A 12,020-nucleotide genomic window follows, 5' to 3' on the forward strand; every position below is an offset into this window, starting at 1 on the left:
ACACACACACACACACACACACACACACACACACACACACACACACACCTGCATATCTAGCAACAATAAAAAAGAGAAGAGACCGTCAATTTAAAAGAGCAAGAGGGGTATAAGGGAGAGTTTAAAGGGAGGAAAGGTAAGGGGGCAATGTTGTAACTATATTATAATGTTGAAAGAGAAAAAAATTTAAAAAGCTAAACACTAATGTAAGCATTTTCAGAAGTGTTATGTTTTTGGTTTGTTTCATTAAATTATAATTTCTCAGTTTGACAAAAACTTTGTTTTCCCTCCTTAGGATCTTCCAGATGAAACAACACAAAATCAAGTTCTGTTACAGTTAAGTATAATGATTTTGGGCTTCCTTATATTATAGGGTATTTATTTTGTTACTATTTTCACAGCTTAGTGTTTTTATAAGACTTTTAAAAGTATATATTGTGGAATGTTAGTGGCGTAAATATAGATTGTTTTATAAGCATTCAAGATAAATTTAATTTCATGTGATGCTAGAATTAGATTAAAGTAACTTCAGTCTGTCTGCTAATGTTATTTAAAAAATGAACTGACATCATAGCTTAAAGGAAGAATTTTAGAGTCTTTGCTGTAATGAAACAATATTCTCTCTTTTCCTTAAAAACAGTAGTTCTCAAAATACAGCATGTGGACTCTCTGGGTAGTTCCTGAGATTCTTTTCTGTGGCCTGGGAAAACTGTTTTCTTAATAATACTAACATTATTTGCCTCTTTCTGTGGGGTTTACATTTGCACCAATAATGCCAAGCAATGGTAAGTAAAATGCTTAATGGTCTTAGCATGCGCTAAATGCGCTAAATGTAAAAAGGAATGATGCTAATTTTACTTAAGAATGTGTTTGATAAAATTAAAAAGTTGCTGGTTTTTACGAAGTGTCTATTTTTAAATGTATACCTTTTCAGTATTCAGTGTGGTGAAACTTGCAGTAGATTTGAAGCACTTCTGTGCAATGTGAATTAGTCACAAGAAAGACACAAGTACACTTGCTTTAGTTATGAACATCATAAAACCCACTTAAAAAGGCCCAAAAGTATAATTGACACACTAGTTATTCACAATTGAAGGGTTGGAGAGATGGCTCAGATTAAGAACACTTGCTGTTCTTCCAGAGGTCCTGAGTTCGATTCCAGCAACCATATGGTGGCTCACAATTGGTTAGATGGCTCAGTGGTTAAGTGTGCATACTGCTTTTGCAGAGAACCCACACTCAGTTCCTAGCACCTGTGTTGGGTTGTCCATGACTGCCTGTAAAAACAGGTCTAGAGATCCGACTTCTCTGCCCTTTGTAGGGATCAGCACTCATGTGTACACAAGTTCACACACTTAATTAAAAATAAACATCTTAAAAAGGAATAAAGTAGACTGGTAACTTCAAGAAAACAACTAATAATTACTGTTGCCAATGGAAAAACCTCAAGGTTTTATATTTATCCCATCAAAATTTCATGCATGTATGCAGTGTGTCTTGATCATATCCACCCCTCAGTCCTATATCTCCCTCTCAATGTCTTCTGTTTATAATTAAAAAAAAAAATAACCTGCTGGGTTCAGTTAGTGCTGCTCGTGTGTGTGAGTCATGAGCAGGGGCATGGACACTCCTAAAGAAAAGTGATTCCCTTCCAGTCAGTTGCCTATAACTCCCCAACCAGAGCTGAGATCTCAGGAGCCCTCCTCCGCCCATGCGAGATTTTAAACTGGCTTGATCTTGTGCAAGTCTTGTGTGGGTAACCACAGGTGCTGCGGTTCATGTGTGCAACAGCCATTTTATATCCAGAGGATAGCATTCCAGTGTTCACTATTGTGGGAGCCTCAGGTGGGGGTGCAATAGAGATGCCCCATCTGCCTCACAGTGGCTTATTCCCAGCACTTTGAACAGTAACGTGGCCCTGCACTGACCACAGCCCACTTCAGCCAGAAGCTTCAGTTTTACAAAACTGTCTCTTCCTTTCCCTAGATTTTTTCAAAATTAAAAACAATGTATTTACACTGCGGGGCTGAGTGGCTGACCCAGACATGGTGGGTATGGAGGAGATGGCTGCTCCGTGCCCAGGCAACTCTCCTTCCTCCGGCCTGAACCACTCGCCCAGGCTCGTGTGGAGACCCTGCCTGCTTGACTAGGCTGGAGAGTGAAGGCAGGGCCAAGCTGAAAGCCTAGACGATGATTCCATTTTTCTCAGGGGGTTACCATCGATAAGCCCAGTTTATGGTAATATTGCCCTGTATTTTGGGAAGCAAAGAGAAGATGGGCACACCCACCAGTGGACAGTACATGTAAAGCCATATAGAAATGAGAGAAAGCAGTATTTCAGAAACAAACTGAAAAAGTGGTCATTGAAATACACTGAAACAAGATGGTGAATATGGAGGATCACTGCAACCCAAAACACCTAAGATGTCCTCACAGATTGAAGATCTGAACTGGGGCAGCCAGAAAACATTTTCAGAAAAAAAACCAAAAAAAAACTGTGTGTAATTCCTGGGACTCATAGGGACCATATCATTTCCCCATTTTCATTCTCATTCAAATCAGATAGCTCAGAATCTAAAGTCAATCTAATTCAACTACATGATGGAGGACACTTATTCATTGTAAATAAAAATTACTTCTTGACTGGGAAGGCAGTGATGGTTTTTCTGAATTAAAAACAAAAAACCAACCAACCAACTAAAAGCCTCATTCTCTATGCAGTAGTTTCAAAATTTCTCAAGAAACTACAGTCAAAAAAAAAACCTTAAAACAAAACAGGAGAGACATCACACTAGATCTAGTTTCTGCCTGAGATGGACATTTGAGTGGTTATTGCTGAGGCTGAGGTCATAATTCAGAAGCAGGAGGCTCTCTTTTGAGTTTATTGGCTCCCAAGATAGAGCAATGCATGCTCAGTATCCCCAAGCAGTTCTGTGCTTTGCAGGAGGCTTCTTGCCATTGTTCTGGATCCATAGAAGTGGGTTGTAGAACCTCTCTTAGCTCTCCTAATAAATGCCTTTGTGTATTTAAACTGTGTTTTAATTCTCAATATATTATCAGAATTAAAAAAGGAAGTTCTTTTGTTAAACTGTGGTTTTATATTGTTTTCAGTTAGCTTATTCTTTTCAGATTTGGCATTCTTTCCTATTGGGCTCACAGAAATTATCATTCTCTTTGAGGAGCTTAATCAACATTTTCAGCCTAACTTCTATTGACCATTTTTGGTTATGGACAGGAGAAAATGCTCTATTTGTTATTGCTAAGGATTTAAATAGCTCTGCCTAATATATTAAAAACTATTGTTAAAACACATGAAGCAAGAGGATTTTTTTTATTTCAAACAGCACAATGCCTTTATGCATGCATGCAGTAAATTATTTCAAAGAAATAAAATAGCTATCTGATTGCTTTTTTCAGTCAGCTGTTTTGTTTTTTGTTTGGTTGGTTGGTTGCTTTGTTTTTTGAAACAGGATTTCTCTGTGGAGCCCTGAGCATAGGAGATCTTTCCATTTTAAAGTATGTTTTTATTAATTAGTTAATTTATTTTTTAGAACTAGAGAGGAATTACCAGCACTCACTGTGTCATTTCCTCACCCTGAAGTTTCATGGAGCCACCAAAACACTGAAGGTATGCTTTCATGAGCAGCAATACATAAGAATCTTTCTTTATGAGAAGATCGGGCTAGAGAGGTGGCTCAGCAGTTCGGAGACTGACTGCTCTTTCAGAGGACCCAGGTTCAATTCTCAGCATTCACATGGCAGCTGACAGCTGTCTGTAACTTCAAGATCTGACACCCTCACAGACATGCATGCAGTCAAAACATCAGTGCAATAAATACACTTAAAAAAAAGTACAAGACCTCATTAGATGTGATTTCTTTCCAATAGGCTGGTGTATTTTAAGTATAAAGTCAAGTTGTTGCTGACCTTTAATTGTGTGTCAGCTGCTGACTGGAGAAACAGGGCAGTTGTACCCTATATCTTGTTGTAAATGTCTACTCTACACTTCTGGTTTTGAAGAATTATATTTGAGAATAATAATTATCTCTTCATGACCTTATTAAAATGTATACATGCCTCACGTAGACCCATTTAGCCATTTTTTTTCCCCTTCAGTATTGAGGTATCTTGCTAGTGACATCCTCAGAGTAGGTACTTTGCCTGCTGTTTCACAGCGGAGCAAATATGCATAGTTGTCAGTGTTCTTGTGTTATAAGAAATGGGTGCAAGGACATGATCAAAAGCCTGTTAAGGTTCATAAACTTCTACTTTATATTACTATTTTTGCTATTACCTATACATACATGCACTCTAGTACCTAATTTTTAATCTATGTTATTTTTAATGTTTCTAATAAACATTTATTGAATGATGTCCGAATGCTGTGAGTGTATGAATTCTAAATACAGGGTCACTGTTCTGTCTTAAAGCATGAAGATAACAAGATACATCTAAGACATGTCATTCCTGGAAAGCAAGGACTGTTTTCAAAGTGTCTGTGGGCAGTGCTGAAAGAATAAAAGCGTAATCTGTTCTTGCTTCTACTAGCCAAGCTGTGACAACTTAAATGCAGGCAAAAAAGAAGAAAAAAAAAACAGTATTTTTTTTTTCTGCACGGAAGTATATTTTCTAGAGTGCAACAGCCAGATTACAAAGTGAATAAATTATAATAAATAAATAATTAATAAAAGTTTAAAAATAAATGTACAAATGGTTGCCTTAGTACAAAAGTGACTATAATCAGACACGTTAAAATTTCTGTGACTTGAAATTAGGGACCTGTTAATACATGCGCTGTTTCTCTTTTGTTTTTTTTTTTTATCTTTTAATGCTTAGGGATTGAATCCAGAGCTTCATATATGCTAACCAAACATTGAACTACAATTTAGCCCATTTTCTTTCTTTATTAAGTATATATCTGTTCATAAAGTCTAATATATTTTTGTTTGTCACTATAAGTGGAGAAAGGAGAACTGAGTTAATCAGGCAGTCTTGGAGAAAATAAGAATTATACCAAAAAAAGGGAAAGACCACTTACATAGCACCAGTGGTAACACATAAAATCATGTAAGAAATGAAACTGAACAATGTCCTAAGGTAACAGATAACTGAAAGCCAATTAAGGAGACTTTGCTCATTCTAGATTCCTTTACTATTGGAAGTCAAAGCTTTCAATGACCCTGCTTTATTATTTTACCACATGCTAAAAGAAGGTGTGAGTTTACAGTAATATTAGTAGGTCAGTACATAATAACGAGATACTTTTCTAACACTAACCAATAAAATTTATAGATGGTATTCTGTGACAAAGTGTTAAGTTACAAAGAAAAATTCTTTTGAAGTTCAAACTATTATAAGTCAAACTAGAAAATGGGTTATTCAGGTTTGAATCCTTTTAGGGGTTCCCATGCTCTAATAAAAGAGATAGGCAGGAACCCAGATTCTGTTGCACAGTTGGTCGAAGACATTTGTTTGTGTTTGATATAATTTCTAAAAGCCTGGATGTATAAAAGAAAAGTATTTAATGTTTATGATGAGAAAACAGAATTAGCTAACTAGACTCAATATAGTTGATCCTAATTTGTTGACAGTGTTCCAGAGCTAAACATCTTGTTCTCTGTGTCAGACCTGACCAGGTGTCATAACTGAAAAGGTAGATAGGCATAGTTAGTATAACAAAGGTTATATTTTATTATGCTGAGTGTCATCATACAAGGTTCTAAATTCCTAACTATGGTCCTACGCCTTTCTCCCCAGTGCTGCTCACCTACGTCACAAATTTTAGCTGAAGGTCAGGTCCAAGTTAGGTCCCTGATTTGAGGGTCAGGATCCTGGGGGAGACTGTCCAGCTGCAGTGCAGATCAAGGTGGCATCTCTCCAGATGTGCAGAGCAGAGCATTGCTCTTGGTCTCTGCTTATACACTGTCCAGTGAGCAACGTGGGGTTCTAGGACTGTGTCTGGTTATATTGAGTGAGTGACGTCACTGGGTTCTGGTTATCAGGTGTAGCCTTGGGTCTAGTGGGGTTCCTGACTAAGCTATTTGTACATGCCTAAAGTGCATTTGTTACCAAGCTCATTAAACCAGGGTATTGGCTTTGTCCTCATCAATGGGGTCGAGTGACACTTTTATAGGGTAGCATATCAGGTATACTGCCTATTGGATATTTACAGTTTATAACAGTAGAAAATTACAGTTATAAAGCAACAAAACATTTCATTTATTATTATTATTGTTTTGTTTTCTGAGTCAGGGTTTTCTCTGTGTAGCCTTAGGTGTCCTAAGACTCACTTTTTAGACCAGGCTGGCCTCCAACTCATAGGGATCCATCTCCCTCTGCCTCACCGAGTGCTGGGATTGCAGGCATGTGCTACCAAACCCAATGCAAAAATACAATTTTATGATTGCAAATTACCACAACACGAAGGTTGTTGTGGCATTAGGAAGGTTGAGAGCCATATTGTAGGGCCTGTTTAATCAACAATGAACACAACGTGTTGTATTGCTTTCTGTCTTCATGGCAGAACAAGTGATCAGAAAAAAAAAAAAAGCTTGCTAGTTTAATAACCAAGTTTATTTTCTCTAGGAGTACTATTCTGAGGAAGTTCAGGCTTCCATTGGGTAAGCCTCTCAAGGCATAAGTGGCCAGGCCACATCCCCAGAGTACTCCAACAGCCTTTTTCAGCACCCCTAGACACAGGTGGCCAAGCTCTGCCCTACAGAGGAAAAAAAAAAGCTCAGGATCAGGTCACAAAATCCCACCAATCCCTGATTTGCCCTAAGATCCGGCCACAGAATCCCACAAATTACTGAGTTTGCCTCAAGGTCAGGCTGCAGACTCCCACTGTGGTAGTTTAATAGGAATGAATGCTTGGCCATAAGAAGTGGCACTATTAGGAGGTGTGGCCTTGTTGGAGTAGGTGTGGTGGTTTTGTTGGAGGTGTGTCACTAGGGTGAGCTTTGAGACCTCAGAAGCTCAAGCCTTGCCCGGTGTGGCACTCTTTTTACACCAGCACCTTGTCTCCCTGCATGCTACTGTGCTTCCTGGCATGATAATAATGGACTAAACTTCTGAAACTGTAAGACCAGTGAAATGTTTTTCTTAATAAGAATTGCTATGGTCATGGAATCTCTTCACAACAGTAGTAACCCTAACTATGACATCTACCAACCCCTGAGCTCAAAATCCCACCAATCCTTGAGCTTTCTCCAAGATCAGGCCACAGAATCCTGCCAGTTCCAGGCCTCTCTGAAAAGCCTTGCCTCTCCCCCTTTTCCTAGAAACCTTATATAAAGCCTGCCTCCTACTCAGTTCTTTGTATCCTTTTCTCTTCAGGAATGGCAGCTACTTTTTTGTGTCTTTCCCAATAAATGTCTTGTGTGAGGTTTGCTGTGCAGTGTGACTTCGTGGTATTCCTTGGTTCTGAACTGCCAGGATACCGTTCTCCTCAGAGCTGTAACACTTACACTCTTTAGCCACAGGACCTTGTGCCACTAGAAGGTGGGTAATGGGTGGCATTTTTGGGTGGGTATCTAGATGCCTTTCAATGTTATAATCTCGACCATCAAAGTCTTGGCTTTGGCTTTGGTACTGGGAATGATAGGAACTTTCTTCTTTATTCTGTGGTGAAAAGGGTTCAAAATAAATATTACTTTAATATTAACAAGTTCCAGTAACAAACAAGTAAGAGTGAATCATCCTAACATTATTGCTCCAAACCTTGTTGAGCAGAACCGATAAGTTAGGTAACTATTATAGTTGGTTGTGCTCTATGTCGTAAGACATTTGCTGTTAACCTCAGTGGGTAAAGTGCTTGTTGTATAAATATGGGGACCTGAGTTTGATCCCCAGTAAAAAAAGCTAAATTTGGGGCTGGAGAGGTGAGTCAGTGGTTAACAGCACTGTGCTCTTCCAGAGTACTCAGGTTCAACTCTTAGCACCCAGTGGCGTCTTGCAACCATCTGTAACTCTAGTTCAGGGGGATCTGACACCTTCTGGCCTCTTCAGGCTCCAAGCATGTACATGATCTATAGACATACATGTACGCAAAGTACCTGTACATATAGAAGACAATAGCACATGCTTTTAATCCCAGTGCTAATGAGGTGGCTTTAGGTGGATCTTTGGGGCTCACTGGCCAGGCAGCCTAACCTACTTGGTGAGCTCCTGGACCCCAAAAATAAGTTGATGGCTCCTAAGGACTGACACTCTTGGTCAACTCTAGTCTCCAAAGGCGTGTGCACCCATATGAATATGCATGCCTTCTTGACAAGTTTGAGGTTGTAAAAAATTTAATGTTATTAAATTTGTAGTTTTTGTTGTCTAAAGAAATTTTAGTTTGTAATCAGTGTTCAAATGTTAAAGAAGCAGTAATTTTCAAGTTTTTGTGTGTAAGCACATGTGTATGTGTGCACACATGTCTGCAGCTCATGGTTAGGGCAGAGGTTGAGAGCAGGTATCTTTTCCAGTAACTGTTCACCTTGTGTTTTGGGTCATTCACTGAAGTAGAGCTTCTGAGTTTGGCGAGATCATTTAGCAAGCAAGCCCAGGAATCCTCCTGTATGTAGCCAGCTCTTCTGTAAGTGGATACTGGGGGCTGAACTCAGGTCCTCCTGTTTGTGCAACAAGTACTTTACTGAATGAGCCATTGCCACAGCCTCTCTAATCATAGTTTATTTCAATGAGATAATAATATAAGATAATTAATTAACTTAGCAAGCTTTTAAAATGACAACTTATCATATAATGTTAATTATCTTTATGATGAGATTGTTAAAGACAATGTGGGGAAAGATTTTTTCTTTCCTTTTTTGTTTATTATTTATAGTTTTATTAGTCAAAAAATTGTGAAGAATTTTTCATTTTTCTTAATTCTAACTTCAATAATCTAACTGTTTAAACAAGGAAAAATGTACCCTCTCTTCAAAGATAATTAAAGCTATGTTTAATTTATTAGTATTAACATTTAAATTTTTATTTTATTTTTATGTGTGTGAGCATTTTACCTACATGTTTGTCTGCATGTTCATCATAAGTATGCAGCGCCTGTGAAAACCAGGAGAGGGCATCAGGTGCCCAGGGACTGGGGCTACAGATGGTTGTGAGCCAGAAACATGTAGGAGTTGAGATTCAGACTTGGGTTCACGTAGAGGTTAGCAGTGCTCTTACTCGTGAAGCCATTTCTCTAGCCCCAGTGTTACTATTTTTAATGACTTAAGATAAGGGTTATACCACTGTAGACTGAAATGTTTGCAAAGGAATTGCATCTGTGCTAAATAACCACAGGCTTTATTTTCATAATGGAACAGTAAGATTCACACTGCATAAGTATTGTATTTTCTATTATATGTAATCAAGACATGATTGCAAGTATAAGGGAAGTTGCCTCTAAGTTCTATTTAAATTCTGCATCAGTTTATATGGTGAACCTGAGCATCTGTGGGTTTTAGTATACACAGAGATTTTATAGTCAGTCTTCTGTGAATACAAGGGATGGGTAGACTTATTTTTTTTTAAATCATTACAAATCTGATTTAACATATGTGAGAATGCAACTCATATTCCAGCTTTAAGTGGCTGTGTAAATTGTCATAAACTAAATAAATGAGTAAAATGTGGCTCGGGGAAGAATAAAAAAAAGATAAGGGTTATAGAACTTATCACTGGTACTTAACATAAAAGGTTCTAAAAGAATAATGTGATTAAATATTGGTTCTAAAAGAGTAATAAAATTATATATTGGCTGATTTTCACTGATCATTCTGTGCAGAAATACAATGCTATTATTTTAATCTCTTAAATTTCTATTTATTTATTTATATTTATGCTTGCATGTATGTCTGTTCTACCTGTGTACCTGGTGCCTATGAAGGCCAGAAGAGGTTATCAGATATATTAGGACTGGAGTTACAGACAGATGTGAGCTACCATGTAGATGCTGGATGGTGGGAATTGAATGTACAGCTTTTAGAATAGCAGCCAGATTTTTTCTTTTTTTGTGACAGGGTTTTTCTGTTTAGAGTAACTCTGGCTGTCCTGGAACTCTATTTGTAGACCAGGCTAGCCTTGAATTTATAGAGATCCACTTCTTTTGCCTCCCAAGTAATGGGATTAAAGGCATGAGCCATCACACTGGCTTTAGCAGCCAGATTTTAACCTTCTTAATTTTTGTACTATTATTATCAAATGGCAAGGTGAAGCAAAACACCAAAGACCAAACAACTGAAGTAACCACTCCCTATATTATCCCCCCAAAATCTAAGAGTTTTGGATGGTGTGAAGTTTAGCAGGTATATTTATGCTTAGTTTCTTCCCTATAAACCTGTATTGCCTGCAAGGATGGGTGTATTCTGAGAGTCAGCAGATTATTGCTTCCTGTTTTTGTTAGCTGTGTAGATTTTGTCTGTTGTCAGAAGAAACCAAGAGAATGACTCAGTCACTGTTTGCAGCATCAGTGAGTTGTGCATTCTACCCAACTATATCAGATTACTTGTACCTTAATGGTAAAATGAAGGTAGAAGGCAGAAGGGATATAGAATAGGAGATCATTCTATTCTAATGATCATTCCTTGGTCTAATTTGGTGTGAGTTGCTCTGATCCAACATCACTTAGAGGAGATAGGCTGAGAACAGGACAATAGAATTGAAATCTCAGAGTCTCAATGATCCCCTGGTTCCTTTTGGCCCTACATGAAGTAATCACATCTAACTGCAGATAACTTGAGTTCATTTAAGTTCTATTACCTATCACAGAAGAGCTCTGAGAAAGTAGTTACAAATTCTGCTTGTGTAGTTATAAATACTTAGAAAAACGCAACAGAAATAGAGAGGTTTGTTTTTAGCTAAACTAATTTTAAATACTTACAGTTCTGTTTGGATTCACATTGTTTACCACTCTAATGGGCAGTTAGACCTGGGAACATGGAGCGTAAAATGAGGTAGACTAAACTCGCATGCAACAACCAACTTTCTTCATAGCATCATAGTCAAGAAAGGTTACATGAATAAAGTTCTCAGGAGTTCAAGCTGTGGACAATCACAAGGACAAGCTGCATGTGCAGAACGTGTTTCCATAGAGGCCTGTAAACAGATAACAGTAGCCAGCTGTAATGAATAAGCTGAAGGAAACTCACTCCTCTCTGCTACACCTGGGAGGGACAAGAAAGCACATTCCAGGAACAAGCACATTCCAGTCCATGTTCATGTTTTGAAGAAACTGAGTGTTGTTTTAATGAAGGAAAATCCCAACTGTTCTGTTTTACTAGTAAAGACTTGGGAGCCAGATGCTGGGGTGAAAACCTGCTAGCTCAGAGAGGCAGAGAAAGTAACCAGCTAGCCTTCCTTCTCAGCTCAGGTCTGGATGGAAAAAACCCAAAAGGCTCACTAGCTCAGCTAACAGCCCAGGAGCAAAAGGACAAACCAAACCAAACCAACAAACAAAAAACCCCCAAGCCGAAGGCTTGCTACCTCAAACCCCAAAAAGCCAGGGAGCTGAGGAGCTGAAGCCTAAGCTAAAGCCAGAGCTTAAGCTAATAGCCCTTTCTTCTTCTCCATGTTGCCTTAAATACCCCTCAACTCAAAGTCCCTCCTACTCTTTAATCTCTATCAGCTGGTTTCTTGCTTTGCCTCTTGATCTATGGTTAACTTTATTAGGTCTGGTATACAGAGAGCTCTTGGCTTAAAGGTGTGTGTTAGGGCTGGGTGAACCACATCATAATCGCCAGTTTACAATAAACAGAAACTTTATTGGATTAAAGGTGTGTGATAGGACTCAACCACACCAAAGAAACAGGGTTTACAGTTCACAATATTGGGGATCACTGTGGGATTAAACATCCTGCAACAACTGAGGCCACTTGCGACCTCTGTCTTGTTTTTTTTTTTTTGGAGTTTTTTTCAAAAGCATTCAGAATTCTTCTTGCACAACTCCAACTTCATTCATGGACTGTGTTCCACATATTTAATCTTTCTTTCCTTTCTTTCTTTCTTTCTTTCTTTCTTTCTTTCTTTCTTTCTTTCTT

At 38.3% G+C, this 12,020-nt stretch overlaps 1 protein-coding gene across 1 annotated transcript in view; it reads left to right on the top strand.

The window, feature by feature from the left end:
* Window positions 1–12,020, top strand: part of Ankrd31 (ankyrin repeat domain 31) — a 130,479-nt gene that overhangs the window by 17,580 nt on the left and 100,879 nt on the right. Inside the window, exons 4-5 of the mRNA XM_055598402.1 lie at window positions 296–336; window positions 3,552–3,628. Of these exons, the coding sequence (XP_055454377.1) occupies window positions 296–336; window positions 3,552–3,628 (118 nt within the window). The remainder of the gene's footprint in view (window positions 1–295; window positions 337–3,551; window positions 3,629–12,020) is intronic.

Source organism: Psammomys obesus, unplaced genomic scaffold (genome assembly GCF_907164565.1).
Source record: "Psammomys obesus unplaced genomic scaffold, mPsaObe1.curated_primary_1811, whole genome shotgun sequence".
Classification (NCBI taxonomy): Eukaryota; Metazoa; Chordata; class Mammalia; order Rodentia; family Muridae; genus Psammomys; species Psammomys obesus.